General features: G+C 40.1%; 1 protein-coding gene across 3 annotated transcripts in view; it reads right to left on the bottom strand.

Moving 5' to 3' along the window:
• The window catches only part of raph1a (Ras association (RalGDS/AF-6) and pleckstrin homology domains 1a), a 69349-nt gene that overhangs the window by 29754 nt on the left and 23334 nt on the right, over window positions 1–16261 (bottom strand). For 2 of the 3 annotated variants that reach the window (XM_041951149.1, XM_041951150.1), the window contains 7 exons: window positions 9444–9578; window positions 9092–9200; window positions 8835–8974; window positions 8330–8581; window positions 6504–6656; window positions 6052–6228; window positions 879–953 (listed from right to left, as the gene is read on the bottom strand). In XM_041951149.1, the coding sequence (XP_041807083.1) occupies window positions 879–953; window positions 6052–6228; window positions 6504–6656; window positions 8330–8581; window positions 8835–8974; window positions 9092–9200; window positions 9444–9578 (1041 nt within the window). The remainder of the gene's footprint in view (window positions 1–878; window positions 954–6051; window positions 6229–6503; window positions 6657–8329; window positions 8582–8834; window positions 8975–9091; window positions 9201–9443; window positions 9579–16261) is intronic. The other variant, XM_041951151.1, reaches the window with a different exon arrangement.

Genomic DNA, 16261 nt, shown 5'->3' with positions numbered 1-16261 from the left:
GAAAAAAAGCAAAATGGTCTGTGAACTCTGGCTGCAGAAAGCAAATCCACACTGTCATCACTGTAACAAACGTCAATAGCAAACAAGAAGTGTGGCACATGCCTCTGCTTACACAATGAATACTTCTCCCCACAGATGCACAGGTGAATACAGTGATGGCCAGTATACACAAAGCTTTACAGAATGACGATTGATTAAACCATTTCGTGCCCAACTGTGAACAAAACAACATGCATGTAAAAAAAGCAAACATGTTTATATTCTCCATGTAATCAATACTGTCATGATTTGCTCTACAAAGGCCTTTTGTAACACTTTTTATTTATTTATTTTTTTACTATTAAGAAAACTATTATCACTAATTTTCATGCATTGTATTCAAGTCGCTGTTCCATTCTTTTTTTAGAGACTGTTTAGTCATTACGTGACCAATGCATCTGATATTTCCTGTGAATTTCTGATTTGATACATTCCACATCATGACAAAGCAGATGAACACAGATGGGTTGTTTTAATCAGGCTACAGTTACACTGGTTTCAAACAGTATACTGGTGCAGCTAAATTACCATGTAAGTGAGAGTTCTGTATTAATGCATGGGTCACCAAATTGTATTACAGCCTCTGTAAAGCTTTGGGATTACACACTGGCATACTGCTGCCAAACCGGACATGTCATGGCACTGTGCATCACACTGACACACACATACTGGTTTCTGAGAAGGAGATGGTGAAAGAGGGAGGTGGAAAGAAAAGAAGTCAACATCCATGGTGCCCAGGATGCCGCATCCCAAGAGAAACCACATGCATGCTCATTTACTCATACATAGACATACACTGGGGGACAGGGTGTTGCCATGCAAGAGGAGATTGGTGTCACCTTGGTCAGCAGGTGGGAAGGTTTTCCTGCTATGTTTCTCAGAATCAGAGAGGTTTCCCTGTCCAGATAGGAGTGCTTTAAAGAGAGAGACAGAGAGAGTCCTGGTGAATTAATCTGCTGATTGACTGGAAGTGGCAGTTTAGCAGAAAGCTGTGTGATGAAGCAGAGCTCAGCAGCAGAAACACATCAACATCACTGATTAAGTGGTCAGAAATTGAAACCTGTGAAGGAGAACGGTACACATAATAAAGAGATTCTAGGTATGATGGGATGGAAAGGAAATATTAGGACACACACTAAAAACATCACATAAAGTAACTTAAAAGTTCACTTTCACCTTAGAGGAAATCACCTTAAGGAGGAAATTAGGCCTCTAATATGTCCATCACATCTGTGACCTTGAAATGAAATCAGGGCATTTTGGTCAAAAGGTCTGCTTCAGGTCACCTGGTCAGCCTTGCAACAAGTTTGTGGACATTTGTGGAAACTTTCATTGATCAAGACCATGTTTGTGGAAACCTGGAGTTTGGGTTTGCTCACTGCAATTTTGGCAAGATACTGGGTCCAGATTAGGGTGGAGGGTGGAGGAGCAGAGGTGGGACAGCCAGATGGCAAGCACCACAGCAGAGTGTGATAAGCCGAGTCTCTTTGTCAATCAAGCAAATACATTTGTAAACATACATTGTAAACCTTATTGAAGAACTGTTAGAACTGCCTCTGCCTCTTAATCTATCAATTTCAGCTTAGTTGATTTTTCTTGGAACTGATATCTAGAGGACATGAGAGGAACTACTTGAACTGTTTTACCGTGTAACTGTGGTGCTTGTCACTTGCTTAAAACTTCTTTCTTCTCTCCCTGTATAATGGTTGAATGTTGAATGTTTCGAAAAGTTAGGACCATACCAACAACAATCCTTTTGAAGGATGTTTCGTTAATACTGGAACTGCCATGTAATCAAACAAATTACTATTGGTTTTAAAAAGTTTAAATTTGGCTATGTGTTCATATTTAGGCACAGCGATTGTTTCCTCTCTGGTAGAAGAGTGTGACCAGAAACTGTACTGGGAAACTGGGAAAATGCTGTTTAGGAAATAAAATGTACGCGGATGAAACCAGTGGAGAGACATTTAAGGTGTCCCAGTGACATCTGTTGTCTTATTGTACATGAGACATAAACCAGAGTGCATTTCTTTGGGAAAATAAAGGCTAAATAATTCAAATAAAAACAAGTTTGCAGCTACTACTGGTAGGAGAGTGGAGGGCTAGACAGCAAAACAAGGATCACATACAGGATTTTAACTCCAGGCCAGCGGGATACCAAGCAGATTTATATTCATTATTTATTTGATAAATAATTTACCGCATTACTTATATTTACTGACAATGTGAATTCCACAGACATGGGCCAAATCTGAGGCTCATTGAGCAGAGTATAATCACACAAATTTACATGCAGTAGTGCTGTGAGTCACCAGTTCGCCCGATGCAGGCTCCTACTAAGTAGACAGGGGTCTAGTACAGAGCCACAGTGGGTTCTGCCCTTTATGTTGGGGTAAAAGAGAAATTGAGAGAAACAGGAAGTTGTTTGTGGTGGAAAGTAGGGCTGTGGTTGTAAGGGTGGTGAAGAGTCAGAGGCATCTTGTTCAGCTTTGTAAAACCTTGGTCCAATGCCAGGTTGCTTATCTGATCTGATAACCCACATATATATTTACCAGTATTTTTTGTTTTGGAATAAAAAGATCCATTTCCTCATTTTGTTCCAACCAGAAATACTGTTAATATCTGGCACTTATTCAGTGTTTTAGAATGACAGAGAGAAAAAAAAATCTACAGTAGATTTGAAAAGAGAAATACTATCTTGTTCTCATCTTTCACAATCTTGTGAGAGAGTGTTTATGTGTGTGTGTGAGTCAATCACTAGAAACCATTTTATAGAAAGCATTAGTGCTCTCTTGATAAGCGCAGATTAAAAATAATATTTAGGTCAAACACACACGCGCATGCATGCATGCACGCACGCACACAATTACAGTCAGCTTTTCCCTTTGGCCAAGACCTGACCAACAACATCCAAGTGTGCACATGTGTGTGCGTTGGTCCCCTCCAGGACACTGAGCTGCTGGTAGAGCTGCTACATAGGAAGACTTTGCTAGTTTACGTATGTATCTTCCTGATACACACTGCTTGTGGTTGCACTTTCAGATAATGTGTGTAGACTTGACACGCAGGCTATATTGTTAAATATTTTGTTCAATCAAAACAGTTTCACTGGGAAACTGCTGTATATAATTTACCTGCAAGTCAAGTAGTGTGTAGATTTATGTTCTAAGTATGGCCTGTTCCTCCTGAAAAATCTGACCTTATTTTCATTTATGACGGATGAGTAACTATGTGGACTTCAATGAGTATATGCAGTAGTGGGGCTGGAAGTTAGAGGATAACCCACAATATGATCCTATAGTCAAATTTTCGCACATCATAGATGGTATCGGTGCACAGGCAATTCTAAAAAATAAGGGTTCGATATTGTATATAACTGTTGTTTTTTTTTTTTTTTTTAAAGATATACCTAAAAACAGGAAAGGTATTTTTCAAAAAGACACTAGAGGCCTTATACCTTAATGCTGGGAGTTCCTTGTCAAAATAATCTGAACCATCATGCAAAAAGAAGAAAAGAATTTGGACTGTTTTTGCTAATTGAAGTTGTGCATCAACTCATTACCTCTATTTGTGGTTGTTGCTGCTTGCTCATCCCACCTCAGGAGTGGGTAATGGTAGGGGTAATGATATTGTGGATAAAAAGTACAAGTATCAAGCTAGCATTTGTGACACAGCACTACTCTGATTAGAGCACTTATATCTGATAATCAATACTCAATTTACCCTTCATTTCTTCAGACATTTCAGTGGGGATTTAGTGAGTTATAAAATGTTGTTATTCAACTGTGAGCATGTCAAGGAGAGAAAGACTCTGTGATTCAAAGTGCAGTCGTCCCATTTTCTAATGAACAGAACTCATGGGAGCAGCTCTTGGCATGTCGTCTCCTCTCATCTGTCTCTTTTTGTTTTCCCTCTCCTTCTCTGTCTCTGCATTTGTGTTCTTTTCCTTCTTTCTTTTTCTTTTTAGCTGTGTTCTCTCTATGTTTGCCCTTTAGTTTCCATTCTCGCCTTTGCTTTGTTCTTTTACTATTTATATTCATTTGGTGACTCACTCTGGCCTCTCATCTCATTATTCTAATTTTACTCATTCCGTCACTCTCTTAGATTTGTTGTAGTATCTGTATATGCACTGGCTAAATTGGAGCAGTAACCCAGTTTCCTACTCACTGAACAAGGTTTGTGTTTGCAGAGTAGCTCCTAGGGTTCCTTCTTTCGGTTGAGCAAGGCACTAACGTTAACAAGGTTTCTGGTTAAATTTCCTCTGCAGCCACCAGTGTCAGAAATGAAAGCTGTGGTAAGGTATGAAAACCAGTCTCTGTAATTGCTATGAGCTGGTTTTTTTTGCCATTTTATCCTTCTCATATTTTGCAATTACAATACAAATTGTTCACATTCGACAATGCAGGTGATGCCAGGAACATTATGACCACGCTTTTCTTTTCAGTATATTCTGGGACAGAAAAACTGAGCGGTTTTGATCTTAAAAGAAGCGAGTACACAGCCTGAAGCAGCAGAAACTGTCAGCACCACAAAGCCAGCAGCAGGAGAAAATGCCAACCAACACAAACCACTGCTGCAGCGAAACCTAAAACAACCTACATACACTATTAAAACTCAACAGAAAGGGAGGGTGGACTGTTGGAGAAGACTTGTTCCTGATTTGCAATTCTGAGAAAGAATAAGACTGATTTAGTAACACTTTTTGGTTGTTGCAGGGAAAATTAAACTTGAAACCTGAAAAGACACTTAGGGTCAATGATATATCTCTTTGGAAACACAAATTGTTAAAAAAAATCTTCTGATTAAACTCATAATATTTTACAATAATAGAGTTTTTCATTTATAAATTGTGCTTGCCGCATTGCAGCAAGCAGCTGAATGATGACTGAAAATCAACTAGCAATGAACATGTGCTTTTATTCCTGTGTGCGCTGTGACTGTCACATGGTAATGCACTTTTAAATACAGAAAATGTCTGCACTGCATTCCAAACACACAAAAAGTCATTTTGACAAAAAAAAAAAAAACATCAAAAACATCAAAAACAACAGGCGGTAAAATAAAAGTCATATAAAGCATAGTATGATCCTTACCCTCTGAGTCACCCATTCTAAAACTGTATGTGTGCTAATCATTTTTCCTGTATTTTAAATGCAGCTGACATCTGAAACAGATAATCCCTTCATAATAATATTGAAACAATAGCAGACTCAGCATAATCCTGGCCAGTGGACAGGTTTTAGTGTGATAAATGCAGCCAGAGCACCATCAGTCCCGCTGCCAAACACCTGAAACATGAAACTGGCACTGAGGTAGACTGTGAAAGGATCCTTGTGTCAGCATTATGAGAATGAATCCCTTGAGTTTTTTGTGTTTAATGACCACCTTGGCTAGCTAACCATAGCATCCGCTTAGGTAACAAGTTCATATTTCTGACTAGCGCATTAGCTAATGTGTGTTACAGAAGCATGCTTTAGCACACCATCAGCATGCTTGCTAAGTGAGGCTGCTGGTTAGGTAAAACCTCCCATTCTGAAGGTTACGATCAGAGGAGTGCTTTTACTCAGTCAACAATCACTGCTGGGGTGGACATAATAATAGAAATACCTCTCAGTACAATGCAGTACAGTTCAACAGCACCACAGACTGCATCCTCCAAAATGTTCATGCAGTTGAATTAAAACCTCTCTATAACACCTTCAACAAAAACCGAACATTTTAACCCTCATAAAGAGAAACAATAATAAGACTTTATTATATTATAGATATTTTCTTTAGTTCTTGGTAGTATTGTATTAGAATAAATATGGATTTATTTTACAATGCCTCACAAAGACCTCTATTCATATGACTAATTAGTGGCATCTTAATGTTAAACATATCTAAGCAAAAGCACAGTGTATTTATTTTTAATTTCCTTTGCCCCACACTGCCTGAAAGAAGCAAGGTGAAGGCCAGCCAAACATAAAAATCATTCATGAATTCTTTTGTTCATAAAAAGTGGGTATGTACCTCTGTGTTGTGATGACCTTGACTAGCTCCAGCTGTGGCAGTAGCTGAAGACTGCTGACCGTCTGATTCATTGGAGCGAAGAACACTGTCCAATGAATCCATGGAAGAAGCAGAATTAACCGAAACCCCGGATGCTGAGGTGACAGAGGAGCGTGAGGAGTGAACAATCGAACGCACCTAAAGTGGCACAACAGGAGAAAGAGAGGAGAAATCGAAGGCATGTCATTCCCAAACCTGAAGAAGGATAACAGTCAGGTGAAGACTTTATCGCTCCAAATCCTAGAGGCCCCAAGTGATTGATAGAATTTATATGAATTGACAACCTCAAAATATTGATTTTGCCCTATAGAGAGAGAATGTTTCAGGCTCTCTTGTGATGAAGATTTACCACATTTTAATCAGAAACTGTTCAAAGACAACAGAATAAAAAGGCTGACGTGACTTTAGTTTACCTCGTGTTCAGTGACTGTGCCAACTGATCCTGTGCGCCGATGCTGGCGCTGAGAGGATCCAGGCCGTCGCATTGTGGCTGATGTATAGGAGGAGGCGGAGCTAAGGGAGTGGGAGGAAGTCTGACGAGCTGCTTCATCCATACTGAGAGAGGCCTAATGGGTAAACAGATACACGGGACAGATATTAGAGGTTGGGCTCATAGATTGTAAGAACAGGAGTGACCACAGATGATTTTAGCAGGTGAGTTGCAGATTTCACACCATCAATCTGTGAAGTAGTAGTGCTTGTGCAATCTCACTTCGCAGTAAGTCTGATCAAGTCCATTTTGGTCTGAAGGCAATGGCGTCAAAAACTTTGAAAGAGAAGTCGAAACTTGCCATGTATTGATTCAAGCTTTTCTCTTTCGATTCTGACAACAAGTACCAATTTGACACTAGAGCTGTCTCTTTCCCAAATTAAGAATCTGTGTATCTCACTGTGTAGAACTCACTGGAATCATCTATATGTAAGGTAGCATGAAGTTGAACTGAAGTTGGCAGCCCACCAATGCTGAATGAATATAACTGACAGTCTCAGAGTCTCACTTTTATGCTCACACAAACAAATAAACTTTATTTAATTGTGATTTGGTCACAGTTGGCCAGTACCTAAACTTTGGTACTAATTCTAATGTAGTGGTGAATAACTGAATATCTTTCAATAGTTCTCAGACAACACACAAAATGTTGGTGTCGTTGTTGCTGTGTGATGCTTTGATGGCTGTTTTAACACTGTAATGTTTCAACACACCAGCAGTTTCAGGTTTTCAACCAGATAATTCTATGCAATACGACAAGACATACAGTATCTAAAGCAGGGATGTCAAAGTCAAAATACACCGAGGGCCAAAGAAACAGATTTGCTACAAGCCGAGGGCCGGACTGGTTCAATGTTTATTAAAACATATTTTAATGATTGCACATAGCCTAAGATCTAACACAATGTATATTATTTAATGATTAAATGAACAATCCAATATTCTTTCATGGCTCTGTCAGTAATTTCAAGTGTAAACATTTTTCAACAGGCACACAGACAAAAACAAACTTCCTTCAAAGAAAAAAAGTCCTGTGAATTAAATGAATAAAGCAATATTTTCTTATGGCTCTGTCAGTAATTAAGGGAAAACATTTTCAACAGGCAAGTTGAGTTCAACTGAAAAATAAATCTAAATAAATAAAATAAATTAAAATACAAAAATCTATAGGACACAGAAAAAACAATACTTTCCTTTTTGGGGAGTGGGTAACTGAAAGTTAACATCTGTTCTGGCTGCTGATGAATAATGAAGCGGATGCCAGTTTGCCGAGCTGCAGTGAGTTCGCGGGCTACCGTTGCATTGTGGGGAATGTAGTATTGGTGTGTGCAAAACACCAGCGGGCGGCTGCAGGCAGTTCTAATGCTAATCAAATACCATTGGGAGGAAGCCCATTGTTAAACTACAAAAACACTGAAACATGTTTCTTTCTTTGCTGAGCACCAGTGCAAGGCTCTGCCTCCAGTTCTCCCTGACCTATTTCTACTGGTTTGCAGTATCAAGACAGCCCACTGTGTCCCTTCATGCTAGATTTCTCAAGACTTCCCTTTGCCTGATGAGGTAATGGTTGGTTTACCTTACAGTCAGAAATGTTGTCCGTTATGTTGGAAAACTGAAGTTGTGTTTTCTTGAGGCATATGAGTTTTTGTTTAAATAAATGATGGTTATAAAAACACCACAACACACAGTGTATATAATGATAAGGTATGTCCAGAAATGTCAAGCACACACACTTATAGTTAATTTTACCTTCTCCAGCTGGGCAGTGATGTCATCAAGACTGAAGTTAGAGGCCAGCGCCGGTCTCCCATGTTGCCCGGCGGGAGCTCTGATAGTGCCAGCTGGTGATGCTCTTGTGCTGCTGCTGCTGCTGCTTGCTCCACTGCTGCCTCCGCCCCCACAAACACTATTACTGTTGCTTCCACCACCACCACCACCACCACTGCTGCTCCCTGCTGGCTGCTGTCTGCTACTGCGGCCTGCAGGAGGCTTCTGACGGACCTGGAGGCAGAAAGGAGTGCTTATAGACCTACTGAAAACTGGCTGACCATACAGAATAAAATGTGGTATATGTGCAATTTGAGAATTAAAAAAACATTTCCTGTTTTTTTGTCGAAAGAAAATATCACCTGAAACAGTTAAGCCACTTTAAATTATTAAAACGCACACTATGAAAACAAGAGTTTACAGTAAGACATGGAAATTTGCGGGTAATACAATATGGTACATAAGATGCAGATACTGATGTGTGTACCTTAGTGTCGGTCAACCCTAGGCGAGCCATGCTGCCAGCGCTGTTCGGTTTGGTGTTGATGGTGCTGAGTTCCTGTTCGATCGAGCAGAGGTCAGCCATGAGAGCGTCAAGGTCCACGTTCTCCCCCTGATTCAATGCCTCTGCAGACACAGAGATATCAGAATGTGAGACAAGACCATAACAAGTCAGGGGAGGAGATGTGTGTGTTTTAGACTAATCAAATTGCAAGGGAATTGAAGTGTCTGTGTGTGTTTGACCGTTGATGTTGTAGATGGAGAATCTGTAGGAGAAGTTGGCCATGTTAGTCTCTTGTCTGAGGGGAGCTTTCTGCTGAGGGGGTTGCTCTGGGCGTCCATCATCCAGACTCTGGATAGACAAGAAGGAGAAAATGAATTTGTGCAACACCTCTTACACATTTTGGCATGTTTGCATTGTGGTACAGTGTGGCAGACATCCTTTCCTCCCTGTAAGTTTCAGCAGACGGGACAGATTTAAGGATAACAACACTGGCTTGCTCAATGGCACATTTTAGCAGTGCATCCACTGTCAGAAATTCTGTGATGCATTCTATATCTACTTGGCAGATCTGGAACTCACTGCTGTGTGTACCTGTGTGAGTTTGTCCAGCTCTCCCAGCCAGGCTCCAAACATCTTATCCAGGTCCTGGTCCTCCTTATCGCTGTCCTCTTCCTCCTCCTCCTCTTCCTCCCTGACTTCCACCTCCTCATCTGACAACTGATCCATCTAAGGAGGGGACAGAAGGAGGAAGAGAAGAAGAGAAGAGAAAAGAGAAGGAAAAGAAATATAAGGAGAAAGAGATGCTGGTTAAGCTTTCCGCAGAGTGATCTCTCAGCTACATCTAGTGTCCAACAGCGTGCACTACAACATCTTACATTTGATTTCATGTTCGCTCTCATTCTGTTTCTCAAGTAAACAGCAGAAAGTGCTTCAGCTCCTGGATCATCATGCCATAATAAAGTCAAGGGTAACATCACCCTGACAACACTAGATCCAAATACTCCAGATTTTGGTTGGCTTCTTGAAACCTTTCTAAAGCTTCTTGGTAATAGCATTACAACAAATTGGAGAGATGTACTTAAAATCCATAAATAACAATAACAGCCTGTTTGTGACACATGATAGCTTAGTAAAATGTAATAAATTGACAGAAACTGACAACAGGAATTTAACAGTTGAAGTAACAAACGACAGCTGTAGTTAGTAAATGAGACAAGCTGCAGACTGAACTATGTATGAACCATGTAACACTTCCAGGGTATAAAAAACTATTGAAAACTACTCCCCATTTGTTCAAAATGCTATCAACATTCCCGATCCCCAACTGATCGTTCCTAATCATTTTGGTGACCCTCTGACCTTTCCTCAAGCATCACTGGCAGGTAACCTTATTCACAACAAATAGCAAAATCAAAAGGTCAATATGAAATTTACAGAGCACGTTTATTCCCCCAGGGAGTGAACGTCTATGACTGGCAATTTGTTAGTATATCTTAAGTTCCATCCATCCAAATTTTGCAGCCATATTGGCTTTGTACTGAGCACAAAGTAATGTTGAACATAACACACACTTTTTATTTAAAAAATCCAGATAAGTCAAGATTAGTCAAGACTGTTGCCATTATTTGCATTTACTAAAAGTAATAATCAGAAACATGATTTATAAGAAAGGAATACAAGAAGTATGGCAAGGAAATTCAGGGGAAAGGTTATGAAAAACTAAGACAGCGTGTGTGTTAGATGAGAAGATCAGTACCACTGTGATCTGTACGTTACAAACAGTATGAAGCTACAGCCAGGAGGCTGTCAGCATAGCTCAGAATAAAGACTACATACACATGTCTTGTCATCACATTGAGGATCTTTTTAACCTTCGGACAGAGGCATGCTTGCCATGTTTGCTTTCTTGTTGCTAAGCTAGGATAACCATCTCCTGGCTATAGTTTCCTATCTGACAGACAGATATGATAGTGGTATCGTTTTTCAATTAACTCTGTGCAAGACAGCGAATACAAGTATTTCCCAAAATGTCTATTTCTTTCCTGCATTAAATATTTTCAGATGTCTTTGCATATGCCAAATGTATGACAATAAATGACCTGGAATCTTAATTTATCAACCCCCCACTTCTCTCCCTGTGAATAAAATGCACCCTGGATTTGGGTGCATATACTGTCAATAAATTTATTCAATTGGTTGAGTGACTTAGGAAGACCTGCCAGCCTCTCCACTCATTAATGTGCACTTGACAGTTTGCTTGTGAGTCATATTAGAGAGTCGAGCAATGTTGTGGTTTGGAAATGTGCTCTGAATATCAGTGGGCAAGAATGTTTACATTTCCAAAAAAACATGGTTGCTACTGATCTGATCAATAATCTAATCAATATCATCCCCTCTCTTCTGCCCCTCCTCTCCTCCTTCCTAATCTCCGCTCAATCATTTCTTTTCCATCTCACCTCCCTTCCATAGCTCTACTTCTCTTTGCTCTCCTCCTCCGCCACTCTATATTCCCTTCTCTCTTTACTTCTTCCTTTTCCTGTCCTCCAGATCTCCACCCAGGCGACCCCAGAGTATCGCCCAGGGAACAGTGTGCTATTCCTGGGTAACCGTTTTGTTGTCGCCCCCCTGTCCCTCTGTGGGGAGAGACAGCTAGCCAACACACACACACACACACACACACACAAGATTAGAGAGCAGACTGTCACACACCCACATACAAACACATTGAAACACACACACACACACACACACACACACACACACACACACACACACACACACAGAGAGAGAGGAGCAGCGCTACAATTAGATCCCTGTGGTTAGCAAGGTCTGTCATTTAGACTAGAGGATAAGGCAAGTGTGTGTGTGTGTGTGTGTGTGTGACTGCTGAGGGACTAGAGGAGCGTTGTGAAAACTCTCACAGCTGCGCTCTTGTACAACAATCTGCTGTTTCCACACAGGCGAATGTTAGATGCGGGCCAATAAATGAACCTTTTCTCTTTGCAGGCACCATTTGAATGAAAAGAAAATTCCCTTCATGTTGCACCTGAACTCCGTTGGCTTTATCTCAGGGGGACAGGACACATGGATGCTCCGACCTGCAAAAACTGCTTGACACAACTGATTCTAATCAGACCCGTTGATAAAACTGTCAATCCATGTCTCATCTCCACAGTGCTGATCATGGCTGTGTAGGAATAGCTATTAATTTCATCTTATTATTTATATATTGAAAAAAGTTCTCTTATCAAGATATCATGATTCAGAGTTGCCATGTCTTAATGAATGATAAGTCCAATTTGACCAAAATGTGTCACAGCGTGAAAGTTGACCAAAGTAATAAGCACGATGTGAAAGTGGTTTTTTACAGTGGTAAACCTCCAGAGGGTTACCACCAACTGTTTCAGTTCATCCTTTTAGTTATTATGTCCTCTCATGGCTTGCAATGACCTTATTTCTACTTCCACCAAACAGCAGACAGACAGTGTGAACACTGTGAAGCATTTAGCAGCTTAACAGCCAGACATTTCCCTCGGGAGTTGGTGCAGATTTGCATTTGTCAAATAGACAGAAAGACGGCTGCAAAGAAATACTGAGGCTGCTCAAGGGGGTGCTAGATGCGCAACATGTTTGTCTAAACAACTTAATGTCATGTCAATATTGCATGGCCAAAAAAATTACTACTATTTTTAAAGAACACAATTCATTGAAGTTACTGGATTTTGTTCTAAGAAAAACAAAAGAAAGTAAATATTTGACTCACTGGAATAAACATGGGTTTAAATGTTAAACATGTGCTTCTGAATATTTAAACATACAGTTGTTATAACATATCAAGTCATATCAGGTGTGCATGCTCAGACCAAATAAGCCAAAGTACACATGCATATGCACGCCTTTTCTGAGGGTTGTCCAGCATCATTCTGGGACAGAATAGAAAAGACAACAGAGCTGAATGTTCTCCAGCAGGACAGACTGTACAGTGTTTAGAGTAGGTGTTTTTGGATTTAAAAGGCCATACTGCAGATTTGGCATGTTTAAGTCAATTTGCACCACATCTTAGCATTTTTCAAATCATATCATAGGTTTGCTGTTTTGCTTTCCTACTGTTCCTTAAAGGTACAGTGATCCCTCCCTATAACGCGGTTTACTTTTCACGGTTTCGCTACTTCACGGATTTGCATCGTGCATTGTGCTCTGCATTCTGATTGGCGAAAAAGTCACTCCGCTTCTTCTCTACCTGTGCGTCAATAACGTTGCAGTTTAATCTGTACATGTATGTAAAACAGCTTGCCAAATTTACATTACGTACGTGCAAATTCTCTTGCAATTTCGAGTTTTGCCTATCACTATGTTCTTCTCCTGAACAAACACACCTGCACCGCGGGCTTCAAAAGAAGAAAACACTGCAGAGCAGAGTCAGGATGCAGCGGCTCAGTCTGAAGAGCAGTGAAATACACCTGAGTCACTATTTGTCCAACTGTACTTTGTATTTTTTTCATAATCATTTTAAATTTTCTCCCGTTTAATCCAATTACTCGGGTCGCGGTGGGCGGTGCTAATCTCCGCAATTTGAAGCCTTCTGTTCACATTGATGATTAAAATTATTATTTGACAGTACAGTACAGAAGTTATTTGTTGAAAAAAAACGTTTCTAAAGTACTTTTATTTGTGAAACAAATGCTTGAGCCTGTAAAATGGTTTGTTCTTTCTTTTCAATGTATAATAGAGTATTTAATTGTATAATAATTGTAAAAAAATAAATAAATAAATAAAGGTTTCTACTTCACGGATTTTGCCTATCACGGGTTCTTTTTGGAACGTAACCCCCGCGAAAAACAAGGGTATACTGTAATGATTCCTTTTTTCAGTGTGGTATGAAAATGGTGGTATGAGTTTCAGAGAAAAGAGAGAGGGCCAACAGTATTTATTTGACCTTGTCTTGGTGTCTTCATGGAAGCTATGGTGTCTGGAGAAAAGCAAAATAAATGGATCTGTCAGAAAATCATCATTGGTCATCTCTGTATTGGGTTGGTTACTGTTCAGCTATAGAATTTTGGCTCTCTGGTGTCAGACTGCAGTTGAATGCACCACCAGAAAGTCTTAAAACCAGCACTCTGTCAAACTCTGTTCTGTGTCAAACAGAGCTGAGACAGCAAGTCGTAGTGATGGGCTAAAAGTGCTGTGCGTGTGTGTGTCCAAAGTAAACAGTAATTACTTTGCTGCTGCAGCCACACTCCTCCTGACTGTCAGCCTGAAACCATGCAATCATACTCCCATGCTTCATTCCTCCTACTTCTCTTCATTTTTTCTTTCCCTTAATTTCTCTCCCTTCTTCCTGTATGTTTTTCCTCCCCCTTGTCTTATTCCTTACTCTATTCACCCTTCTCCCTCCTATCCTTTACTTTATGTAGCCACTATATTTAATTAGAGTGAGTGAGACAGTCAATACAAAATTTATTACTGCAGTTTCTATTATATCCTTTAGCAACGATAGAGCATAAACTCAAGAGGAGAGGAGAAAAAACTAATCTGCTGGCAACTGTTTCCCCTCCCTCTTGACTCTACCTGTACCTGCTGCTTTAGTGCCCTTGAGCACACACTACATCTATATGGGGCAGCTCCCAGTTTCGCACAGCACAACACAACACAGAGCCTAAACTGGTCTGCTGCTAAAATAAAACAACAACAGTAAAGGCTTTAAGTTCCTTCAACTGTATTCAGTGTGGCCTGTTCCCACGGCTCTATATCAGGACACACACACTCACACTCTAAAAACACACACACACACGCGCGCACACACACACACACGCACACACACGCACACACACAGACACATACACACACACACACAGCTTTTTTTAAAGCCAAGCTATAAATCAGATTCAGAGAAATGAGTAAATCCAGACAGTATGTTGAGATGTTTCTCTCTCTCTCTCACCCTCACACACACACACACACACACAAACACATAGAGAAAGAGACACACTCTAAACTTCCTTATCTTAACAGTCAGAAGTTCATTTATCTTTTTTTACCCATTTTATTTTAGGGTGTTTTTCATTTTTGAATTATTTTTTCTGCCAAACTTTTCCTTGCTATGAAGGAAATCACATTTGACACTGGAGAACAAACCAAATCGATAGAAGAAATGGTTCTACTACAACACATTTTGTTTAATTTCCTCGCAGACTTCAAGTTTTAATGTCATCTTTCATGCTTAACTAGATGCTGTACATAAAACACACACAGAGCCTGTGCATGTGTGTGCGCTTGTGTCTCACCAGGGTATATAATCAGCCCCAGGATCCACACTGTGACATCAATTACAGGAGCTAGTCTGTGTGTGTGAGTGTGTGGGTGTGTGTGCATGTGTGTGTGCATGTGTGTGAGGGGCCTGAAGGGCTGCCAAGTCAGACAGTGATTCTGCAGTGAAACTGTTTGATGCTTGCTAGTCTCTCTTTCACACAGGACTTTCACTCAAGACCTGAGCTTCATCTACCTGATCCAAAACAAGAACAACGATAACCACACTTTGAGCATACTGTGAGGAACAGTAATTATTACACACAAGTTCTCACAAACTCTGCCATGTGACATGTTAAAGTTTTCAGGGAGGGCTATTCTTTTGAATAGCATTTGATTGTAACTGATTGACTGGTGTAGTCTGACTTATTTTCAATTTAAGTAATGTAATATTAATGCAAAAAACTTTTCATTAAAACAAATGTATATTAAGTCACCATCTATCACCAAATCAGAGAGCACAATGGTGAGTGATCGCATTCATGTGGTGTTGGAATAATCAGAAAAATAAGTTCCTGACTGGGAAAATTCAATGCCCCCTCAAGTCGGAACAATAACTCGGAAAGTTATGGTATGCGACTTGATGACTTTGACCCTATATATGTAGGAACAAGACAGACAGAATTTGCTGTCCACATAGGGTGATTAGTTAGAAAAGTTAACATTGAACTTATCTTCTGTGTTGCACCCATGAGTTAAAAGCTCATTAACACACAGAAACTGGAAGAACAACTTTGCAGCTCGGGGATCGGGATCTTCCGAGGAGCACGTGAATGCACTGAAATCAATGGCCCACTGGAGAGAGCCTTGAATGATTACGCTGAGACCTATTTTGAGACCAATTTTTGTAAAATAATCAACGAAATGCAACTTGATTTTTTTTTTATTGAAGATGTATGGCATTATAACTGTTATGATGCACAAAAGACATTTTTCAGTTAAATACAACTGTTCTGTCAAACGTCTACTTTATGATGCCTATATTCAGGGGGGCACAGAACTGGTAAAGCAGCCATGCATTCCCAACAAAAATCTGAAATGTTTAACGTCCAGTTGTTTCAAAACACACCTTTGCGGCAGGTGTGTAACTGAACTCGGCCTGG

Source organism: Chelmon rostratus, chromosome 13, assembly GCF_017976325.1.
Source record: "Chelmon rostratus isolate fCheRos1 chromosome 13, fCheRos1.pri, whole genome shotgun sequence".
Classification (NCBI taxonomy): domain Eukaryota; kingdom Metazoa; phylum Chordata; class Actinopteri; order Chaetodontiformes; family Chaetodontidae; genus Chelmon; species Chelmon rostratus.
This window is presented reverse-complemented; position numbering and strand designations above follow the sequence as displayed.